The 21678-nt window shown below is 42.7% G+C and overlaps 1 protein-coding gene across 5 annotated transcripts in view; it reads right to left on the reverse strand.

Annotated features, from left to right (window-relative positions):
• Window positions 1-21678, reverse strand: part of Cacna1d (calcium channel, voltage-dependent, L type, alpha 1D subunit) — a 506855-nt gene that overhangs the window by 92485 nt on the left and 392692 nt on the right. For 4 of the 5 annotated variants that reach the window (XM_013030746.1, XM_013030745.1, XM_013030747.1 and 1 more), the window contains exons 10-11: window positions 6846-6933; window positions 5464-5490 (exon numbers count right to left, since the gene is read on the reverse strand). In XM_013030746.1, coding sequence (XP_012886200.1) covers window positions 5464-5490; window positions 6846-6933 — 115 coding nt within the window. Of the gene's footprint in view, window positions 1-5463; window positions 5491-6554; window positions 6615-6845; window positions 6934-21678 lie in introns of all 5 variants that reach the window. The other variant, XM_013030744.1, reaches the window with a different exon arrangement.

The raw sequence follows: 21678 nt of genomic DNA on the forward strand, positions 1-21678 counted from the left end.
GTCCAATAAACTATACTGAGCAACAGAAATTTGGACTGGGGTTAGGAAGGAAGGAAAGGCAAAGAAATAAATAGACCTCATAATATAAATCATGTCACTCTTAACATACAGCTTTAAAAGTATGATCTTGACTTGATTGTGCCATTGTGTTTCTTTGCTATGGCTATAAATAACTCCAGAATCTGCCATCTTGAAAAAACCTAGATATTTATAGATTCATGTGCAGATGTAAAACTGCACCTGCACACATATGTAGTTTACATGCCCACTATATGGCATGTGGATTTGTGGTATGGGTGTATAGAACCACTTTAGCTTATATATATCTCAAGTGGCAGCTCAATCATCATACAGAGCATACAGAGTTCATTCAACAGAAAAGTACTTCCAAACTATACTTTTGTTTTGAGGAAGTCTTTCAGGTGTTTTTTCTCAGACTTTCAGGTTCTTTCAGAGCCTGGCAGTTGAGTCATCAGGTGCCTTTTCTAATGAATGATGCGTAAAATACACCTTTAGGGAAAGATCCAATATTGAACTAGCACAGCCAAACAGATACAAAGCCATGTCTTCTGCCTACTTCTAGTTCCTGTTTGCAATTAGGAAAAATATTCTCCTTTTCAGCCTGTCCTTATGGAAAACACTTGCGGCCACAAGGGGATGGTTTGGTGAAGTGCTCCATAAACTGCTGCTCATCAATCTGGATCTCAAGACAGAGCCAGCCCCATAGTTAAGTCCCTCCTCACTCAACCCTGCTGCCCCAGCCACAGGGCTGTGGGGTAGTTCCTCCAGGGATTCAATTCAAGAGGAAAATCCAGGCTGCATCCATGTTGCAGTTCTGGCTGACTTAGCTGTGTTGTTAGACTTAAAAAAAAAAAAAGAATACCTGGACATGATTAATTAAACAGCAATCTAAACATTCACACAGTGAGAATAAAGAGGATATTCTTAGGAGAGGATCTCAAGGGCTCAATAGCTATGTGCATAAGATAATATAAAATGATGTTTATTGAAACGAACCCCAAAAAATGAAGAGGTTTTGTTTATTATATTGTTTGTAGTCCTTTTCCTTTTCTTTTTTTTTTTTTGTTGGTTGTGAGCCTTAAACTCTGGGCCTGGGCGCTGTACCTGAGCTCTTCAGTTCAAAGTGAGCACTCTACCACTTGAGCCACAGAGCAACTTCCTCTTCTTTCCTTTTATCTTTGATTTATTCCCTTCTGTCACTGTTTTTGATTTCTATATCCTTTGTCTTATTAGTTTATCTGTTTTGGGGTGGGGAAAGGGAAGCATAGAAACAGTGGGGCAAAAGGGAACTCTACTGCATTATTGGTGGGAGTGTAAACTTGTTCAACCACTTTGGAAAGCAGTATGGAGGTTCCTCAAATGACTACACAGAGTGCTCCCCTATGACCAGTAATCCCATTTTTTGGGCATTTACCCAAATGATCACAAACAAGGCTATACTAAAGCTACCAGTACAACTATGTTTATCACAGCATTATTTACTATAGCTAAGATATGGGACTAACCCAGATGCCCCTCAGTAAATGAATGGATTAAGAAAATGTAATACTCGTGTGTGTGTGTGTGTGTGTGTGTGTGTGTGTGTGTGTGTGTGTGTATGTATGTATGTATAATGGAAAATGGAATTCTATGCCTCAATCAGAAAGAATGATACTGCCTCATTTGTTAGAAACGGAAAGACTTGGAAAAAATTATATTAAGTGACATAAGCCAGGCCCAAAGAAACATAGGTCCCATGGTTTCCTTTATCTGCAATAACTAGTATATGTCTAGGACAAACAGAAAAGGTCAAAAGCTATGTACATATGACCATATATGATGATGCTAAGTGAAATGAACCTCAAGATAGGGACACAAGTGGTTTTATCTTTCTTGCTATTGTTTTTAATGTATTTATAATGTACCATGTGATCTTTTTTTTGTTTCTTTTCTATGTTCTTCCTCCATGGTATAACCTCAGTTTGCACTGTATTTGATTCTGGTGCCTTGCATCTTGTATATACATTTTTCTAATTTGGGGAGGGGAAGTAAAATAACAAAATACTGAAATAAGGATACAGGTAGCAATGAGATGTACAAGACACCATGTTGAAAACGAACTTTACAACTTCAGCGGGGGGGGGGGAGGGAAGGGATGGTAGGGGAAAAACAAAGGAGGAAGTAACAATGCTCGATAGAAAATGTACTCATTACCTTACTCATGTAACTGTACAGTATTTTTACAAAAAAAAAAAGAAACAGTGGGACAAACAGGGCGAACCAATTCAACAGTGAAACCCTCTAGACACTAGATTGAAAATGAACTATACAACTTTAGGAAGAGAGAAATAGGGAGGGGAAAAACTGGGACAGAATGAGGGAAGAGTGACATTGTTCAAAAGAAAATGTTCTCATTACCTGACTCATGTAACTGTAACCCCTCTGTACATCACCTTTACAATAAAATTTTTAAAAAGAAGAAGAAATGTAACCAAGAAAGTGAGCAAAGAAAAAGCTGTACTACCTCTTCCTTAAGATGTAGATCCAGCAAGGTGTGTTCTGTGTTTGTTCTTGCTGCTGTGCAGTTTTCATTGGAAAAGCAGCTAGAGGCATGAGTACCAGCAAGGAAAACTCTGCCAAGGACTTGCCAAGGTCTCTAAGATTCTAGGAATGCTTAACTCAGCACCTGCAAGCAAGGTGGTCTTGAAAGACCACCTGCCTTGTTCTATCTTGCACTGTAACAACAGGCAAAAGTACCTTCCACACTCAGAAGACCTTAATGCCCTTCTTTTGCAAACTTTCAGGACCCTCAGCTTGCTCCTCATTGGGCTCTGAGTGGCCAGTTTAGTCAAGCCTGTTCTCCCAGGAAAGAACACTCCTGAGCACTATGTGCCTGGTGCCAAGTACACAGAGACAAAGAAGGCATGGCATTAGGGTCCCTGACCCTGATATGAGATCAAAATAACTAATGATGACAAATTCACAGCAAGTGTTAGCCCCAGATTCTAAGTACAGGAGCAAGGAGAAACAAATCCTCTTTGTTGGTACTGGGGTTTGAACTCAGAGCTTAATACTTGATAAGTAGGTGCTCTACCACTGAGCAATGCCTCTAGCCCTAACACAATGCTCTTTGGAAAAGTCAAGGAAGATTCTTCTGAAAAGTAGAGATTTGGACTGATCTAAACAAATGAATTAAAGTTTCCTAGAGGCAGTTAAGGACAATCCATCCAGAGGAGATTGCATGGCCAAAGGTACTGAAGTGAGATAAACCAAGAAGCAGCTTTGAAAACAGAACAGTCCAGCATAACTACAAAGTGTGGAAAACGGGATGTTAATGTTGAGGCAAAGGCCAGATTCCACAGGCATTTCTATGGCTTTTGGTAACTGCAAACACACAATTTTTTTTTGTTGGTCATGGGGCTTGAACTTTGGGCCTGAATGCTGTTCCTCAGCTCTTCAGCTCAAAGCTAGCGCTCTACCATTTGAGCTACAGCGCCACTTCCTGTTTTTTCCACTTCCGGTTTTTCTGGTGGTTTATTGGAGATAAGAGTTTCAAAGACTTTCCTGCCTGGGCTGGATTTGAACCACAATCCTCAGATCTCAGCCTCCTGAGTCACTAGGATTATAGGTGTGAGCCCCTGGAGCCCGGCTAAACATACAATTTTTTATATTTCTTTTTATTGTAAAAATACTGTACAGAGGGGTTACAATTACATGGGCAAGATAATGAGTACATTTCTTATCAAGCATTGTAGCCTCCTCCTTTGTTTCCCCTTCCCATCCCTTCCCATCCTTCCCCCCTCCCCCCATCCCCCCACCCAATCCTCCCCGCCCCCCCCACCAAAGTTGTAAAGTTCGTTTTCGACATACGACTTGTGCTTCTCATTGACATACAATTTTTTAAAGTTAGGTTTGAGACATAATTTACATATGGTCAAATTTACTCTTTGTAGACATATAAACAGAACAAGGATTCATTTTAGTGTGACAGTGCTAAAATGGGGAAAATACAGTATCTCTTAACTCCCCTGCCGGAATTGGGAGTTTAAGACTCCAGAACATAGAGCATTTCTATCTCAAAAAAGTCAAAAGCCCACCTTCTTCTCCAGCCTGGTGACTACTGATCTGTTTTCCTATTGATTTGTTCTGAAATGCTGAAATACTTTGGAGATTTACCCATGGTGTTACCCATATAAGCAGTTTTCTTCTTGTTGCTAAGTAGTATTCTACCAAATGGAGAAACCACAGTAGCTCTACCCATTCATCGTTTGATGGACATTTGGGTTACTTCCCGTTTTGAGTACATATGAAAAAAAAAAAAGGCTGTAAACATTTGTGTAACATTTTTGTGTTGTGTGGGCGTGTATCTTCATTTCTCTTATATAAATACTTAGGATAGGATTGCTAGGCCATATGGTAACTAATGTTTAAAATTCATAGAAACAACTAAATTGTTTTTTCAAAATAGCCCTGTTGTTTATTTAATACATCCACTTGCACTGTATAAAAATATCCATTGATCAGCACTTTTGTCAGAACTTGTTATTGTCATATACTCAAATTGGATCCACCCTGATAGGTGTACAGTGGTGTACAATTGTGTGATTTTGCATTTTCATAATGGATGTTGGTCACTTCACATGCTTACCACCCATATCTTTCTTCTGGTGACATTCCTGTTAAAACCTCTTGTACATTTTTTGTTATTGACATTTTATTGTTATTTATTATTATTATCCTTATACATAAGATATATATTCACATTTATGTATGATATATATGATACTAACCTTTTATCAAATACAGTCTGTAAATATTTTATCCATGTCTATCTAAAGTTTGTCTTTTTATTTATAATTAAATAAAAGCAAATATTTTCATTTTGATGGTAAACAGTTTCTCTAATTTTTGTGTCAAGCCTTGGGCAGTGTATCTTAGGAAAACTGCCTAAACCAAGGTCACAAAGATTTTCTTTCCTTTTAAAATTCTTAGTTTTTACAATTTATATTTAGTACAATTGTCTATTGTCTGTATTTAGCAGGAAAATGTTTCTAATTGGAAAGTAAAACATATCAAAAAGTACACCAAATAAGGCACATGGCTCAATCACTTTTATCAGTCGAACATGTAACTTGCATGCAGATCAAGAAACTATATATTATCAGAACCCTCTTCTGCAGAAAACTTTGCTGTTTTGGGGTGACAAGATGTATCTGATAGACATGAATGAAAGGTTGATCAGGAGGCAAATTATTGTTCATTATTCTGTCCTGTTGGTTTGGGGCAGCTGATCCTATGTTGCTCCCCTAAGGCAGGGTCATAACACTTAATGACTAAATTCAGTATGGATGTTGTAATCCATCGAGTCAAACTTAGGTCAAGAGAAACAATTCTATATGAAAGATAGAACTTAAAACATAAAAGCTCACATACAAGCTCAAAAAAATAATAGAAGATACCAACCTGAGTTTAGATTTTGAGATGGCTTGACTGGAAGAAAAGAAAAAAAAAGTTAAAATTTTGATTTGGAAGGCTTGAGCAAAGTGTTGTCCATCACTTCTTCAGTAAGGTTGTTAGAGCCATGCACAGAAGCCTGGACTTGGTACCTCAGCGGCCACAGCAGGCCAGGAGGGTTCAGCAAAGAGCAGATACCAAGGTGCTGCCATTACCAGGCCATAGGGCTGAGCACACTTGAGGGCCCAGGCAAGAGAAGATTCTCAGCTACATTCTCAGAGCACCCTGGCAACAGCACCAATGCTAGGACTTCTTCTCTTGCCACTCCACTCAACAGCAGTATCACTGCTACTGTTAGAAAAGGAGCACTGGACCAGGAGTCCTGGCTCTGTCATAGCTAGTGAATTATAGCAAAACAGCATGCCTTTGAGCCTCAGTGTTCTCATCTGTAAAACAGGGCAAGGACAAACTCATTCTCGGCTTACTTCATGATGTTGTATGTAGGAAGGACAGAGCAGAACAGAGACAAAAATCGCTTCAAAGGAAGTGGCACTGTGGCTCAAGTGGTAGAGTGCTAGCCTTGAGCTGAAGAGCTCAGGGACAGCGCCCAAGCTGAGTTCAAGCTCCATGACCAACCAAAAGAAAATCACTTCATAAACTGTTCTACTCTACCATAACGTATCATTTTTATGAAACTCTACCAAAAATAAAATTAAGCTCTCTTAAAAAAATGACACCTGTAATTTATAGAGATAAGACATAAGGATGCTGGCAGAAAGCAAACCAAACAGCACGGGGCTTCCCAAAGCAAGTGGTTCTCCGCACACGCCTGCCACTCTCCCCCCCCCCCCCAGATCCCCACTGCTGCAGCCCAAATCATCCAGTGGTGTTAATGGGATGGCATCCTTCATGGTTAGGACAGAGTGGTGCAGGGTTCCAAAATAAGGGTGCCATGAGCAGAAGAGGGTAGCATCTCTGCATCCAGCCACAAGGTATGGGGTTGGGGAGTCCCAATGGGTGAAGGAAAGCAACTCTGCCATTCAAGCTCCTCCTCTGAAGCACAAATACCACACCAGACTGGAAGGAGAATTCGGTTTTACCCCCACCGCCGACACCCTGAGGGCCCAGTCTTGGCCGCGCCTCTTCTTTTCCACCAGCACCTGATGAACACAGCGGGGGGGGGGGCCTGGGTTAACTGGCCCCCTGGGTAACTCATTTCCCACTAAGAGGCTTGTGAAACTCTGGGGTTCTGGAATCTGGTACAGGAGGAAGGGGTCCTAGAGTTTCACTGCCATCTGGAGTGACTTCTCACCCTTATCTTCTCTAGGACAATATGAGTACTGGGGTGGCAGGGGAAGTGGGGAGAGGAAGGAAGTGGTCTCCACACTTACCAGAGACTTCCACAGCAGCCCTGCGCCTCGCCTTCACCACTTACATTCTCGGTGTTCACAGATTCAGTCTCACTGGTAGGCATGCTAGCTGTAGGGAGAAACAAAGGCTTTAGAGAGCATGCTGAACAGGGGGTGGGCCAGACCCTCAGGAACTGGAGAAGAGGGCAAAAAGCATCCTCAGAGGCATGCCTCACCCCAGGAGGTGCTGAGTAGTCAGGCTTCCCCACTGCAGGCAAGCTTTTGCTTCTAGAAGCTGCTGAGAGAGCTAAGTCCACCTCCTGGTGGACCAGAGTCTTCCCAAGAAAGGAAGCTTGAGAGCCAAACAGAATCCTGCAGTGAGGCCTGGAGCAGGCCTAATTGCCCTGTCTCCAGGTTACACTGAGAAGCTACCCAAACATCTCAGGTACGGGTACACTTCTGCTGGTACCATAGGGGTGCCAGACAATAGATAACTATACTAAATACCTCACGTACAGATTAGGTTCAACACACTGAAGGAGAAGAGCTATTAAGGACAGTGAAGGGAATGCATGAAGGTACCACGTACACCATCTTTTTTTAAAAAGCCAGGAACTCTGCTCATTTTTAGCTAAGTCATTAACATCTAATGTTCTGCTGAACTTCAAGCCACTAGTTCTTTCCAAAGAAGACAGTGTTAGAGTACCAAGAAAGATGTCTTAGGGCTAAGGAGAGGGGAAGGAAAAGAAATTCTGCCAACCAATGAGCCGGGTAGCATTGGCTGTGTTTTCAATGTCACTGAGGTCTCTGGATCTCAATGGGGCTCCCTTTTCCATGGCAAGATTCTGAGCAAATGTGGGGGTAATGTACAGATGTACCCACCAGTATCTGGAGGTCCAGACACTCCTCCTAGGACCACCATTTGATTCATGGGTCTCTTCTCTCACCCACCTGGAGGAAAGGTAAGAGACAGACAACTCCCCACAGGTTCATTCATTGTCAGAACACCTACTTCACTGTTGTGTATAAGAGATGACTGAGCCTGCTGTGGGGTGAGAGGCAGTCACACAAGATCAGAAACATGGAAGAATCATCCAAACACATGGTCTTCCTGGTACAATTGTGAGTTGTAGTGACAGTTCTTCCGAGACCTTATAGTAGCAGCAGGCAAGCATCCCTCTGAGGGCAAGTGACCCCTCTTAGTGAAGATACCTCCAGTCTGCAAAAATGGTAGTGGTACTTACATGCTATGACAAACACTGAGGCCCAGCCCAGACTGGCAAGGGAGACAACCTGGGTTAACTTCTCTCTGAAGCCATATGGCTGCCAATCTGGCTCAGGTGACAGCCAAACTAAAGTTACCGATGATGATGACAATGGTGGAACCCAGAAGTCTGAGAAGCAAGTTTTTCTAGGGTATAGGAGATTCCTTTCCTCTTGTGAGCACACAAAGAACTGAGCTTGCCTCCATGAGAGCATTAACAGCCTTGTCTAGGTGCAGGTTTCAGAAGCCAAGGCCATATGAGTAGGATACCTATCACACTGCTGGTACCCAGAGCAGTCTTTTCTTTAAGTTTAAAGAAGCTAACTTCAAGTCAGGAGCTGGTGGCTCACTCAGGAGACTGAGATCTGAGGATTATGGTTCAAAGCTAGCCTGGGCAGGAAATTCCATGAGATCTTTATCTCCAATAAACCACCAGAAAACTGGAAGTGGTCCTATAGCTCAAGTGGTAGAGTGCTCACCTCCATCTGAAGAGCTGAGAGACAATGCCCAGGCCCAGAGTTCAAGCCCCATAGCTGACGAAAGAAAGAGAAAGAAGGAAAGAAAGAAAGAGAGAAAGAAAGAGAGAGGAAAAGAAAGAGAGAGGGAAAGAAAGAGAAAGAAAGATGGAGAAAGAAGGAAAGAAAGAAAGAAAGAAAGAGAGGGGGAGGGAGAGAAGGAAGGAAGGAAGGAAGGAAGGAAGGAAGGAAGGAAGGAATGGAGAGAGTAAGAAAGAAAGGCAAGAAAGAAAGAAAGGAAAGAAAGAAAAAGAAAGAAAGAAAGAGGGAAAGAGAGGGAAAGAAAGAGAAAGACAGATAAAGAAAGGAAGAAAAAGAAAGAAAGAAAGAGAGGGGAAGGGAGGGAAGGAAGGAAGGAAGGGAGAGAGAAAGAAAGAAAGAAAAGAAAGAAAGAAAGAGAGGAAGAAAGAGAGAAAGAGAGAAAGAAAAGAAAGAAAGAAAGAAAGAAAGAAAGAAAGAAAGAAAGAAAGAAAGAAAGAAAGAAAGAAAGAAAGAAACTGATTGTTGTAAGACCTTCTCATAATGTTCCCCTTCCCCATAGAGACTGGACAAAGAAAAGCACAGCAGAAGACCCTCTGGAAATCCCCACAGGAGTGGTGTCTTTGTGTAGTCTTTGATGGTTACTTCAGTGACTAAGGTGGCCAGAGGTTGAGGCAGCACAAGCTTTGGTTCTGCCCACTCTCCTGAAGACATCTGCCTCTTTCCAGGCTAGTTTCCTACAAACAAAATGGTGATGTCAATTCCATCATCATTTCTAACTCTGTTAAATATCTCAAATACCTAATACTAATCACACAGAAACAGAATTCTTATTTTTTATTTAAGAGTGAACTTTGGAATAGACTAAATCTTTGTGGCTTTTACTGTCTGGGGTTGTAGCTCATGGTGATACCAGTACTGTGGTTGTATTTTATTCCTAAAGCTTCGTTTTTCAAACACTCTGGTGGAAGGGAGAGGGACACATCATTTGGTACTTCTGGATTGTGTCAATTATTAGTGAATAAAACAAAGGGGAGAAAGATAAGAAAGGAAAGCCAATTCTACTGACAGTGACTGAGTGAAGCTGACAGTTGTCTGTCCCTGACTCTGGCTGCTCCAAGGATGAGGAAGACATTCTTGCTCTCTCAGCTGACTCCATTCCCAGGTGTTGTGGGAAAATGCTGAGTGCAGGTTCCTAGGTTGGCCAGACCTGAGTTTGACCTCATATTTCTTACTCAACTTCATCAAGTCAATACTTCCTCATCTGTAAGTGAGGAGCTCCTACCTACCTCACGAGCTGTAAGTAGCATTGAATAGGGCAAAGTACAGAGCGCCAGGTCTCCAGCACTGGGTATCAGTGTGGACTCTTAACAATCAGCTCAGAGAAACTCACCTGGAGCTCTCTGCAAGCAAAGTGACCCAATCAAGGGTCACTTTGCCCTGACTGCTACAATCACTGCACAGAAGTATATAGTGTGAACAGGAGTCCACACATCTGAATCAGCTTTGGCCATCCCTCTTCATTTGTATCTTTTTTTTTTTCTTAAACTGAGTCACAGTCTAACTCAGCCTGTTGTAGGGGCAGTGACTTTGCCATCAATTACTTGACACCTACAGAGTCACTGGCACATAAGAAATAAATCGTTTCCAGAATGATGTTGCCAGGCTAGGGAGAGGACAAGGACAGTGACTTGCTAGAATTGGGCCACCTCATTTAGTTCTGGAGACAGACACTCATCTGGGTGGAAGCCCTAGATTGTTGTCGGCTCCAAGAGGGATCCTGGCAGCCTTATGATCTGTTGCTACCCCACATTCCTCAACACAGGAGAAAAAGCAGTTACTTTTCCAACAGGCCCAGTGTGTAGAACCAAAGACCTTGCTTGAAAATTAAGACATTTTGCCCTTCAACTGTGCTAGACGTTCTTTTTTTTATTGTTAATCAATTGATATGAGTCTTGCTTCATTTAACCACAGTAGAATTTCATATGCATTTAAAAAATCAGGACACACGAATCATAAACTGGTAGTACTTGAAGAGGTCCAGAAAGCACATTAACAAACTCAGATTTTACAGATAAGAGCTGGCCAGCTTTTCTAGGGATGCACAGTTCACATGTAAGAAAGCTCTACTGATCCCCAATGGGTGTTCATTTCACATGGTGTGGCATCCCCACAGTTTTGGTCTACACATAAATATATTGATATATGTGTTGCTAATAGATACCTAAAGCTCCACAAATCAGAGGTTCCAAAGCCAAACAAACCTCTTAACTAGCCACATATGTTTGCCATACTGATCTGTGATAACACCTAGATAAGCAGACCACATCCAGGAGCTCAGATCAGCAAACTGGAGACAGTACAAATATGAAAGTGCACTGGTGACAACTAGAACTAAAAAAAAAATCAAACGAGAAATAAGTTATAAAAATTAAAAAATAAAAAAACCTAAATAAACTCGCAGGTCATTTTCTAGAACAAAAGCCCTTCTCCTAACCACTGCCATGGTACCATGGCTGCTGCATGCAGAGTTACTAGTCTATCCCTTCTAGGAGGGACTTGGTATTAACCGTTGACAAGTGTTTTGCAGGAAGGCCCCTCATTTCTCCCATATAACCTTCAGATGCAGTCCCTCCTGCAGAAATACACCACAGCCACCTGTATGGGGAGAAGCTCTAAGTCCTTTCCCCAACACATTCTAGAGGACTTCTGGACTTTGTTATGTCCGTTTCTTTCCTTCTATACAATGTAAAGCTATTTTCAGTGCATCTGAGAGAAATCAAGCATTAGGACAAGCCGACCATCTGTCATGGGATGCTGACTTGCATTGCAGTTTGTCCATTAACAATTTGGAGTAGCTTGGCACCTGTGCACTGCAATCTATTCTAGGCCCTGGGATCTCAGGGGAGAATTCCAGGCAAGACCCTAGGGCTTGTAATGTAGGTATGCTGAGAACTCTTGGTGCTGCTATGGGTAAGGAGATGCCGAGCTAAGGATGAGTTCCTAAAGCCTTTGGGGGTATGGGCAGCTTGAGCTGGGCCTTACTTAGAGCTCTCTCTATGGCTGTTGGTCACATGTTTCTCTTTATAATCTTGCAGTACACCTGAATGCACAATGTAAACCAGGACAACCAGCACTTCCATCAAGGAAAAGTGATTTCTTCACCCACTTTCATGCTCAGGACAATCTGCCTGAATTCAGAGGTGTGCATATGTGTGTGCACACAATGCACACATGCATACACATACACACATTACATGAAGCTGTATATCTTCAAGCAAGTAGACTCAAAATACTGTTTACCATTAATAGGCATACCATTTCCTTCAGTGATGGAGGCTGATGAAGGCTAATGAGGTCAAAGACTAGAAGAGATGTCAGGAAAGCTTGCTGCATGTTATTAGGTCACATGGAGACAATGTTTATTCTACGTGTGCTTAGTTACTTGCTCTGTAAAAGCTGATGAGAAATAGCATCATCTCTAAGATCCATTCACCTTTCACCTGCTATAATGGCAAGTAAAAGAAATACCCATGAATTGTGTGGTTTTACTACCAGCAACTGAGGGGACTCCTTTATATTCTCCTAGCTCCACAAGTAGACAAGGGGCTAAGAAACATATGGCAGCCACTGTCCATCACCCTCAAGAAGGTAGTCAGGAGTCTGCAGTCTGCCCTGCAGGACTGATTCCATGTCCTCTGCAGGCTAAATACCCCAGGGAATAGAATATGGCTGAAGCCAGCCCAAGGAGACCTTGGTCCTCTAGTCACAGAAGCTCACAGATAAGGCTTGCCATATGCCAAGCCGAGCCTGCTGCCTTCTTAAACCACAGCATCACTACAGATGAGGGGTCTCTGAGCCTCACGGTCTCATCTTTTCTCCTCAGGACAAATCTCTAATGAAACTCAGTTTTTTTTTGTTTTGTTTTTATTTTTGTTTTTTGCATTTCTTCCATGGCCCAACAGCTTCAAAAGAGGGGAAAGGGTTGAAGTTGAGCAACTGAGAAGAACTGAGACTACCTTCCTGGGTGGGAGCCAGGAGATCTGATGCCAAAATCTTGTGTTTTCATCTTATTTTCATGGCAAACACAAACAGAATCACTATGCGAAACCCAAAAGGCCTAGATATTCCCCAAAGGCATTTGCACAATGCTAGAGCTGACACACTTCGCTAACACAGGGGGAAGGTTTTCATTGCTATAAGGCAGCCAGACTTCTCTTGGAGAATGTGGGTCAAGGCCAGACCAAGGTTTCCATGTCTAAAGCAAGCATTGTACCCGGAGTGACAACTCTTTGTCGTGATTAAGAGCAGCACAACATTCACAGAAGGGCCTCTGCCCACGGATTCCAACAGAGTAAGGGTCCTTCCTTGGCACCAGTCCCTAGGAAATCCAGGCAATATGAAACCATTCTCCATGTAAAGTGAAGTTAATTTCTTGAAAATATCAGGCTGCTCCCTCCCCCTATGCTCTCAAAAACTTAATGGAGATTGCACAAGAATCTTCATAAAGTCATAGAGTTCACACCCTCATTTGGGAGGGGGACCTACAATGGAGCTTTCTCACTTCTGCAGATAGAAAACACTCACTTCACTTCATCAATTTCACTTTTGCTAACCAGAGCTATCTCAGACACTTTTCTCTTATTCTGTGACAGCATCTCCTGCTTGTTGAAGCATATCTCACTTGCAGAGGTTTTCAAAAATGACACTCAAGGCAGCCTTCTGTGTACAACCTTCTGCAAACACTAAAGCTCCATAAGTCAGCCTCGTCACTGCCCTAAGTCATCATCTAATCAGGCTCCTCACCATCCTCCTGCAGGGCTAGTATGAGAAGTGCCTTCCATCAGACCACTGGACAGTCTTGTCAGGACTTTCCTTCTTCAGGTCTTCAAGGTACCAACACAGCTCTCAGACTACCCCCTCAGAGCTCATAATTCTCACAGGTGCCACTAACCACTTCAGAAAAAAAAACAGTGCATCATTACCTTGCTCATGTAATTGTAACCCTTCTGTATGGTATTTTCACACACACAAAAAAACTTCTTAATTTAAAAAAAAAAACGTGCAATGAATCTCCTAGTAGTTAACTTTGTGTATCTCTAGTCTAAATCTTCTCAAATATTTTTCCTGTTCCTGACCAAAGTCCATCTTGATGGCATCCCTAGGTTACCATCATGTAACTAGACAAAGCTTTGCCCTTTTGTCCAACCACAGCAGTAATCTGAACAGAGCTGAGCAGGATGCCTGTATGGTAACAGTTCTAACTGCTTGGTCCAAGGGTTCTGATGAGGATCTGGTACACAATGATTTAGGACGTAGCTTGAAATTAACTGTTTCTTACATGAGCCTATTCTCACTTCAAAGGCAAATGTCCAAAAATCTTTGCATCCCACAAATCTATTTTTAACTTCATTCTGGTTTCAACACAGTCCTAAACAAAGGAGACAGAAACTAGAAGACCCAAAAATCATTTGAAACATATGCACTGGACAAAAGAAAAAAAATCAATCAAATAATATTATTGGAATTTTTAAACAGTTTAAATTTAAAAGCACCATTTGAGGAAACATGTTTTAAAAGTCTGTTCCAGTCTAATAATATTCATGCAGAATCAAATGAATTTTCTGAGTTGGTTCAGCTGCTTTATAAGGTTCAAACAAAGAGGAAACTGCACAGCCATTTTGGTAAGAGCACACACTTTTATATAAGAACAAAATGGAATGCCCAAATGTCAAAAAAACAAGCAATTAAAACATAGGCATCTTTCAAACACAGCACACGGCACATGCATTTCACACAATGCCTATGTGCAAGGAAAAAGAATCAAGAGATGTTGGGCAGAGAGCCTTGTGAAGAGAAAGTTCAATCTCAATAATTTACCGTGATCTTTAGCCCTGCGTTGACGAAAGCAGCAGAACTTCCTTTTCTTCTTATCCTCTTTTAGCAAGTCAGCCAATGTGACTCCTTCAGGTTGAACACAGGCAATTCCATTACCATACAGCAGAGGGCAGCAAGAGCAATTCAAAGAAGGGGCCAAGAGAGGCCTGCAGGCCCAGGTGCAGACTTTCCCAATACAAGCCCAAAGGCTGTCTTACACAGGACTCTGACCTCTGATACACACCTGCAAACTGTCCTCTTCCTGTGTAGTGATTTACAGTTCAGGATCAAAGGAATAAGGCCATTTGCTATAGATACTATACAAATACCTGTCTTAAAGAACCTGTTCTAGGCCAGGTGTGGTGGCTCATGCCTGTAATCCCAACTACTCTTGAGACTGATTCAGAAGGATTACAAATTCAAGGGCCAGCCTGGGCAATTTAGTGAAATCCTGCCTCAAAATAAAGTGCAATAGTGCTGTGGGGAGAGGCAGAGGTGGTGTTAGCTCAGTGGTAAAGGGCTTGTCATATATAATGAGGCCCTGAGCTCAGCCCTATCCTAAATCAACAACTAATCAATCAGTTCTAGACAAGACAACCTCCAATCGAATGTGTCCATTAGGGAAAGAACACTTCAGGAGGTTCAGGGCCCGAGGCACAGGCCAGAGGAGTCTAACCACTGCTGTTATTTGATATAGGATGGGTGGAAAGAAGAAAGTGGCTTCTGAATTCTGACGGCCCAGGTCTAATCCAAGCCCTAGATGAGAAGGATGAGCATGGACAGATTACCTAATTTTACTAAGCTTAGTGTTCTTATAAGATCTTAATAATATTTGGACTTGACTATATCTTGTTTTCTTTCCTCTTTTTAATGACTATTTTCAGACATTTATACAAAGTAGTTTCAGTTTAACATGTCCATTTTTTGTGCACAGTACATCTTTGACTAGCTGTTATTCCTTCCATTATTCTATTTTCCCATCTGACCCAACTCAAGCTTCCTAGTTCTATCTTCACATGTGTACATTATTACAACTATACTCACCACCATTCCTCTCTCCATTATTTCACTCCTCTCCTTTTAAATTCTACCCCCTAAGTCAAGACATGTTTTAGCTCCCCAATAACCATTTTGTAAACTGTCAGTTAATTGTTCAAAGGTGTTCCACTATGGAATCTTACTCCTATGTATAACATAGTTTAGTTCGTATAGTATATACATACTAAATATATGCATATATTTTGTATGTGTTTTCGCATATTATTTATCTTTTAGGACATGAATATACTTTACAAGGGTGTTCTAACAAGAGGAAAATGGCAAATAAGGTAATACAAGAAGCCTGTTGGCTTTGGCAAGGCATGGCTAACTGTAATTATTATCATTACTAGTACAAATCTATGGTTATCAGGCCACAAGAAAAAATAATTCTAGGATTTATAACCTCTTGCAGCTCTGTGATCCCACAATCATGCCAAACTGGCTAATGTTTAGAGTAGAAGCCATATGCTCCAGGAAAGGGAACCACAGAGGCAGAATGGCACAAGAGAGTGCTGGAACTGGCAAGAGCATGGGGACAGAGGCTCATACTGTTCATAGACGTAATGCAAGACAGGCATGCTCTGTCAGTGCTGCAAATTCCCCCTCTCCTAACCTCATTATAAATGACAAGGATGAGTGTGATGAAACAGGATCACGCACTCATGGGGGTTAGTGGTGATTAGTGGGCAGCTTGTGATTGAACTTGGGTTCTAATCTCAGCCTGGCCACCTTGACACCCATGTGGCCTTGGGAGGCTACAAACCTTCTTTGTGCTTAGTTTCCTTACCCATGAGCTTCCTTTCTCACAAAGCTGTGTGAGGAATAAGAATATTCATATAGGGGCTGAGAAGGTGGCTCAGTGGTAGAGTGCTTGCCTTGCATGCATGAGGCCCTGCAGCAGAAAAAGCCGAAAGTGGCGCTGTGGCTCAAGTGGTAGAGCGCTAGCCTTGAGTTAAAGGCTGAGGGACAGTGCCCAGGCCCAGAGTTCAGGTCCCATGGCCAACAACAACAAAAAGAATATTCATATACCCGTGGTCCCTAAAAGACTACCTGGTACACAGAAATCATCTGACAAATACTATCATTCCATGTCCTTTCATCCAACAAGTAATTGAGTCTCGTATGTGTGTAAATGCTAGGCCAGCCACAGTAAAGAGCAAAAACCCACCCTGTACCTGCCCATAGAGTTCAAGGTTTTGTGGTTGAGGAAGATGAATCAGACCATTATCTGCCTAAGTACAAAATAATTACTTTGGCCACTGCTGTAAAGCAGAGGTCAAGTGTTATACATAGTCTACCACAGCAGGCTTTTTGTTTGTTTGTTTTTGGTGGTGATGGTAGGTCTTGAACTCAGAACCTCAGGCTTGCTAGGCTTTACCACTTGAGCTATGCACAAACACAGCAGTTTTTATAATGGCAACTTGAAAATAGTCCAAAATTTGCTTTGAATACATGAAAAGATGTCTCTGGCACAAGTTCAGGGAAAAAGACCAGTGCCAAACAGCTTATGGTGGGAACACACGTTGGCATACTGTGTAAGCCCCAAACCTTGGGTTCTTACGTGCACACAGCTATGCCTCAAAGCATCCCCGAGCCTAGTCTAGTTCCTCTCAAGGAGAAGAAAGGGTTTTACTGACTACTTTATATGCACTGATTCTATATGAATTCTATACAGTGACTATAGTATTTCTGTGATTAAAATATAGAACAAATAAAAGTAATCTTGACTTGGAATGCCACAAACCTGACTGGAGATATGCTTTTCCTCCTCTTCATGGTCCATAGAGGCTGAAGGTGATGACAGACAGAATGTGCCTTTGAAAACAGCAGCTGCTTTAAATTACCCTGATGAAGAGGGCGTCCTAGGGAAGATGACTGTTCTCATACTAGGAAGTGGTGACCATATCCAGTTAGGCTGGCCTCACCAGCCTACCTTCCTTGGGGCAGCATGGCCAGTAGCCTCTCTGGTGATGGCAAGTAACTATATGTATGTTTACCGTAGGCCACTCAAACTTCTGATTTTGTTTTTGTTTTTTTCTTTATGGCTTTTAGTTGAATATTTTCAATGGGGGATTTTTTTCCCTCTGAAGTAGTTTGTGATAAAAGTAGGGTTTGTTTGTTTTGTTTTGTTTTGTCTTTTGGCCAGTCCTGGGGGCTTGAACTCAGGGCCTGCTGCTGTCCCTAAGCTTTTGTGCTGAAGGCTAGCACTCTACCACTTCAGCCATAGTTCTACTTCCAGCCTTTTTGGTGGTAAACTGGAGGTAAGAGTCTCACAGACTTTCCTGCCCAGGCTGGCTTTGAATTGCAATCCTCAGATCTCAGCCTCCTAAAGTAGCTAGGATTACAGGCATAAGTCACTAACACCCTGCTAAAACTAGTTTTATAAATCAAAAATTTTAAACAAAACCAACCAAGTGCTATTCCAAATAGCTGTGCCTGGATGGTTTTCAGCCTACCCTTGAGGCGAACAATGCAAGAAAAGGCAACCAGGTAGAAGAGGCAAAAGGCAACAGCTAGGCAACCTTGTGCACCTAGTCCTGAGACCACGGAGGTCAACAAAAGCAAGAAGGGGCCATGTCCACAGCCTCTAAGACCACTGAAGAAGCAGGAGATGGAAGCTATGCCCGTGGATAGCTAGAGTTTCAGGTAGCCACTTCTTTCTATGAGTATCAAATATCACTACTTAAAGGGATTACTGGTTGTTAATAGCTCCCCAGCTTTTTGGGGGTTAGGGTTTTAGAATGAGCTCCCTTTAAAATGATTTCATTATTTTTAATGCTTTTTTTTTAAAAAAAAAGACTAATCACTGACAATGAGAAGAGTTTAAAATAGAATTTTAGGCTCCTAGATTTTAATAGCCCTAGAAAAACTCCATTGTTAACTCACAAGCAGCTGCATACGTCTAAAAAATCACTGTGAGACTTGGCAGAGTTCCTTAAAAAAAAACAAACTTGAAGCTCAGCAAAAAGTTAAATAAATTATCCTTGAAAAAAATTCCCCAAATGCTTAGGAGCTAACTTCCAAGGGAATTTTGGCCATCCAAATGATTGTGCAGCACTAGCTTTCTAACAGTAAATTTACAGAACTGATATTTGAAATAGTCCAAGAATGCACAAAGTAGTGCTCTAATCACCAGACAGCTCAGCTAGAGACTTGACTGACTTTCTCTCCCCTCCCCCTTCCTCTCAAGTGAATGCTTGGGCCAGTGGGATATTCAGTCACTGATAACATTCAAAACTCAGGAGTCCCCATGAGCTACATATGAGACCCTCCAGAGAGCTTAAAAAAAAGTCATCCTTGGCTTTCATCCCAGAATGGCCCAGAGTCTCAGAGGGTGAAGGGTGGCATCAACAAAGGCATCGGCTCCCGAGGTGACTGTAATGTACAGCCAGAATTGGGCACCACCGATACAGCAAGTGACATTTAGCAGATCAGAGGGAAAAGATAATGTGAGTGCATCTTCAAGTACTTGATTTGACATCTGTTCCCTGACAGCACGCACTAAAAACTAGAAATGGACTTTAAGAGCCAGAAAGCTATGCTACTGGATCTCAGGAACGATTGGGTTGAAAGGTTTTCCATTGATACTTAACAACTTCACTGTTTCTGAAGAAAAGCACACAGCAAAGATTCTCAGCCAGAGATTGATCAGCGGTCTAGACAAATTCTCAAATATACTCCACTTAGGCCAAGTTTTCTTGGAGTCTGAAGAAACAGCAACAGCAAGCACTACTGCAAACTATGGCTATAAGAAGACACAGCCCAGCAAGGCGCTGGTGGCTCACGCCTGTAATCCTAGCTACTCAGGAGGCTGAGATCTGAGATCGCGGTTCAAAGCCAGCCCAGGCAGGAAAGACTGTGAGACTCCTATCTCCAATAAACCACCAGAAAACCGGAAGTAGCGCTGTAGCTCAAGTGGTAGAGCGCTTGCCTTGAGCTGAAGAGCTGAGGGACAGCGCCAAGGCCCAGAGTTCAAGCCCCACGACCGACAAAAAAAAAAAAGAAGAAGACACAGCCCCACCTGCATTAAGAAGCTTCAGGAGCTTTAAAAAAAAAAAGGGCCACTCTTGGTTCATGCTCCAGGACAAATCAGAGGCTACTACCCTTGCCCCCTTTGCTCATCTAGACTGGGGACAGCCACCAGGAACCACTTCTGATGCTTGAAGAAATGCCAACTCATATCTAGATGAAAGGACAATTAGTGGAATCCTCATCCTAAACCAGTATGGATCGATTTAGGAGTCCCAGTCATTACTGCATCATTACTGGTCCAACTGCAGAGCTGGAGAGTGAGCTAAGATATGTGGGGTGGATCTCACACACTCAGGAGAACCCTTGTGTCACAACAAGAACATGATAACACCTTCACTTTAGCTGCCTGCTAATTGGAGATGGTTCCGGGCCTGGCATGTGCAGATGGCAGGGCCACAAATATCTGGCAAGCAGGGCCATGTGGGCCTGGTTCAAGCCCTCTCCTGTGGTTTTCTGGCTGTAACAAGAAGAAAATGGCTGGCAGTCATGGGAGGCCCTAGAGAAACCCCACCAGGCAGCTTCTCTAGAAAGTCTGGTATGTCTATATTCAAGGAGGCTCCCCTCCTCATCAGGGGGAGATTTGGGACTCTTCTATATCAGTTAAACCTCAATGTGGTTCCCATAGCCTAGGAGCTATATCTTTCTTTAAACCCCTCATCATCCAGGCTCTAGCATCCTTTAAACTTGGGAAGCCTGGTGAGCCTCACTCCACAGGAAATCCCAACACCTGGCACAAACGGCTCGCTCAAGAACAAGGGTGCACCACAGAAATGTTTGCTATTTTGAATCAAACATTGAGCTATTTAATCATTTTTGGGTCACACATCACTGTGCATAGCAGAAGCCATAAATGCTGATGTTCCAAAGATACAGTGCAGCTCTGTAGACACAGGAGCCCTGGTTACAGAGCTAATTCTGAAGATCTATGACTTTTAGAGAGGCTTTGTTTCTTTGCTTGATGATATTACTATGCATTTAAGGGCTTTGAACATTTGTCATTTTCTGCACCTTCTATGTGCTATTTCCTCAGCCTGAACCCCATCCACCTTACCATCTAGACCTAAAGCACACTCATCCCTCAGAGCCCAGTAAGAATGCTACCTCATACCCCACCCCCATACACACACAAGCCAGGGTTCTTTGCCCTTCTGGGTTCAGAAGCAGTCTGCTGGTCCTTGATTATGACACCAGCTTCTATGTTCTGTGTTACACTAAGCAACTGCTTTCTGTCTTCTCTCCATGGCAACTTCTCTGAAGGACAGAAATATTGATTTGGTCACCCTATGGCTAGATTATCAACAGTGGCTGGATATAGGAGAGAGTGAGTGTAGATAAAATAATGAACTCAAGGCCACACAGAAGCTATCACCTCAAGTGCAATGGACCATGAAAACACTCTACCACAATTGACACTAGTAACAGAAAATAATTTGTGTCTGTGCCTATTTCTGGAGATGGAGCCGATAGGCCATTGGCCTGCAGGAGAACCATGCTCAGTTCCCCATGGGACACATCTAAACCAGCAAAGAAAGGCACTCTGCCCTCCTTCCAAGGATAAAACTTGAATTTACATGTAACATGCTATACTCCAGGCATGGGCGGGGTGAAGCAGATTGCTTGTGGGCCTCCAAGCTGCAGTCTGCAAATGAAGAGAAGCCTGGGAGACATCCCCAAGCCTCACCTAAGGGGCTTGCTGTTGGTAATACTGCAGGTGCACAAGCCCTGCGAAGGTCTTGAGGTTGCGGTCGGCTTGGTCGCCTAAGGAGAGCAGTACTGGGGAGGAGCCCATGCTCTCCTTATATCTAATCATTTATCAGGCACACCACCAAATCTGCAGCTAAGAGAGATGTCCATTTTACCAACTGTGAGCTTGTAGGCAAGAAATGCAAGTGGCTCTACAAAGTCTCCCAGTGCTCCTTCCCAACCTCCCCCACCCCCCACCATCCTCAGGTGCTCTTCACGACCCTGGGAAGATTCAGGAAGTAAGGAGTAGGGAAAAGACAGAGGCATACACTTTGCCAACCCTCACCCCAGACTCAGTCACAGGAAGCCAGGATAACATGACAGACAGCACAGACTCAGAGAGTCCCCAGCTAGGGGGGTTATCTTAGTTAAGATGGGTCCCTTCAGCCTGGGCTTTCATACAACACTGCCTACAGTAGAGACA

Source organism: Dipodomys ordii, unplaced genomic scaffold (assembly GCF_000151885.1).
Source record: "Dipodomys ordii isolate 6190 unplaced genomic scaffold, Dord_2.0 Scaffold132, whole genome shotgun sequence".
In the NCBI taxonomy this organism is placed as follows: Eukaryota; Metazoa; Chordata; class Mammalia; order Rodentia; family Heteromyidae; genus Dipodomys; species Dipodomys ordii.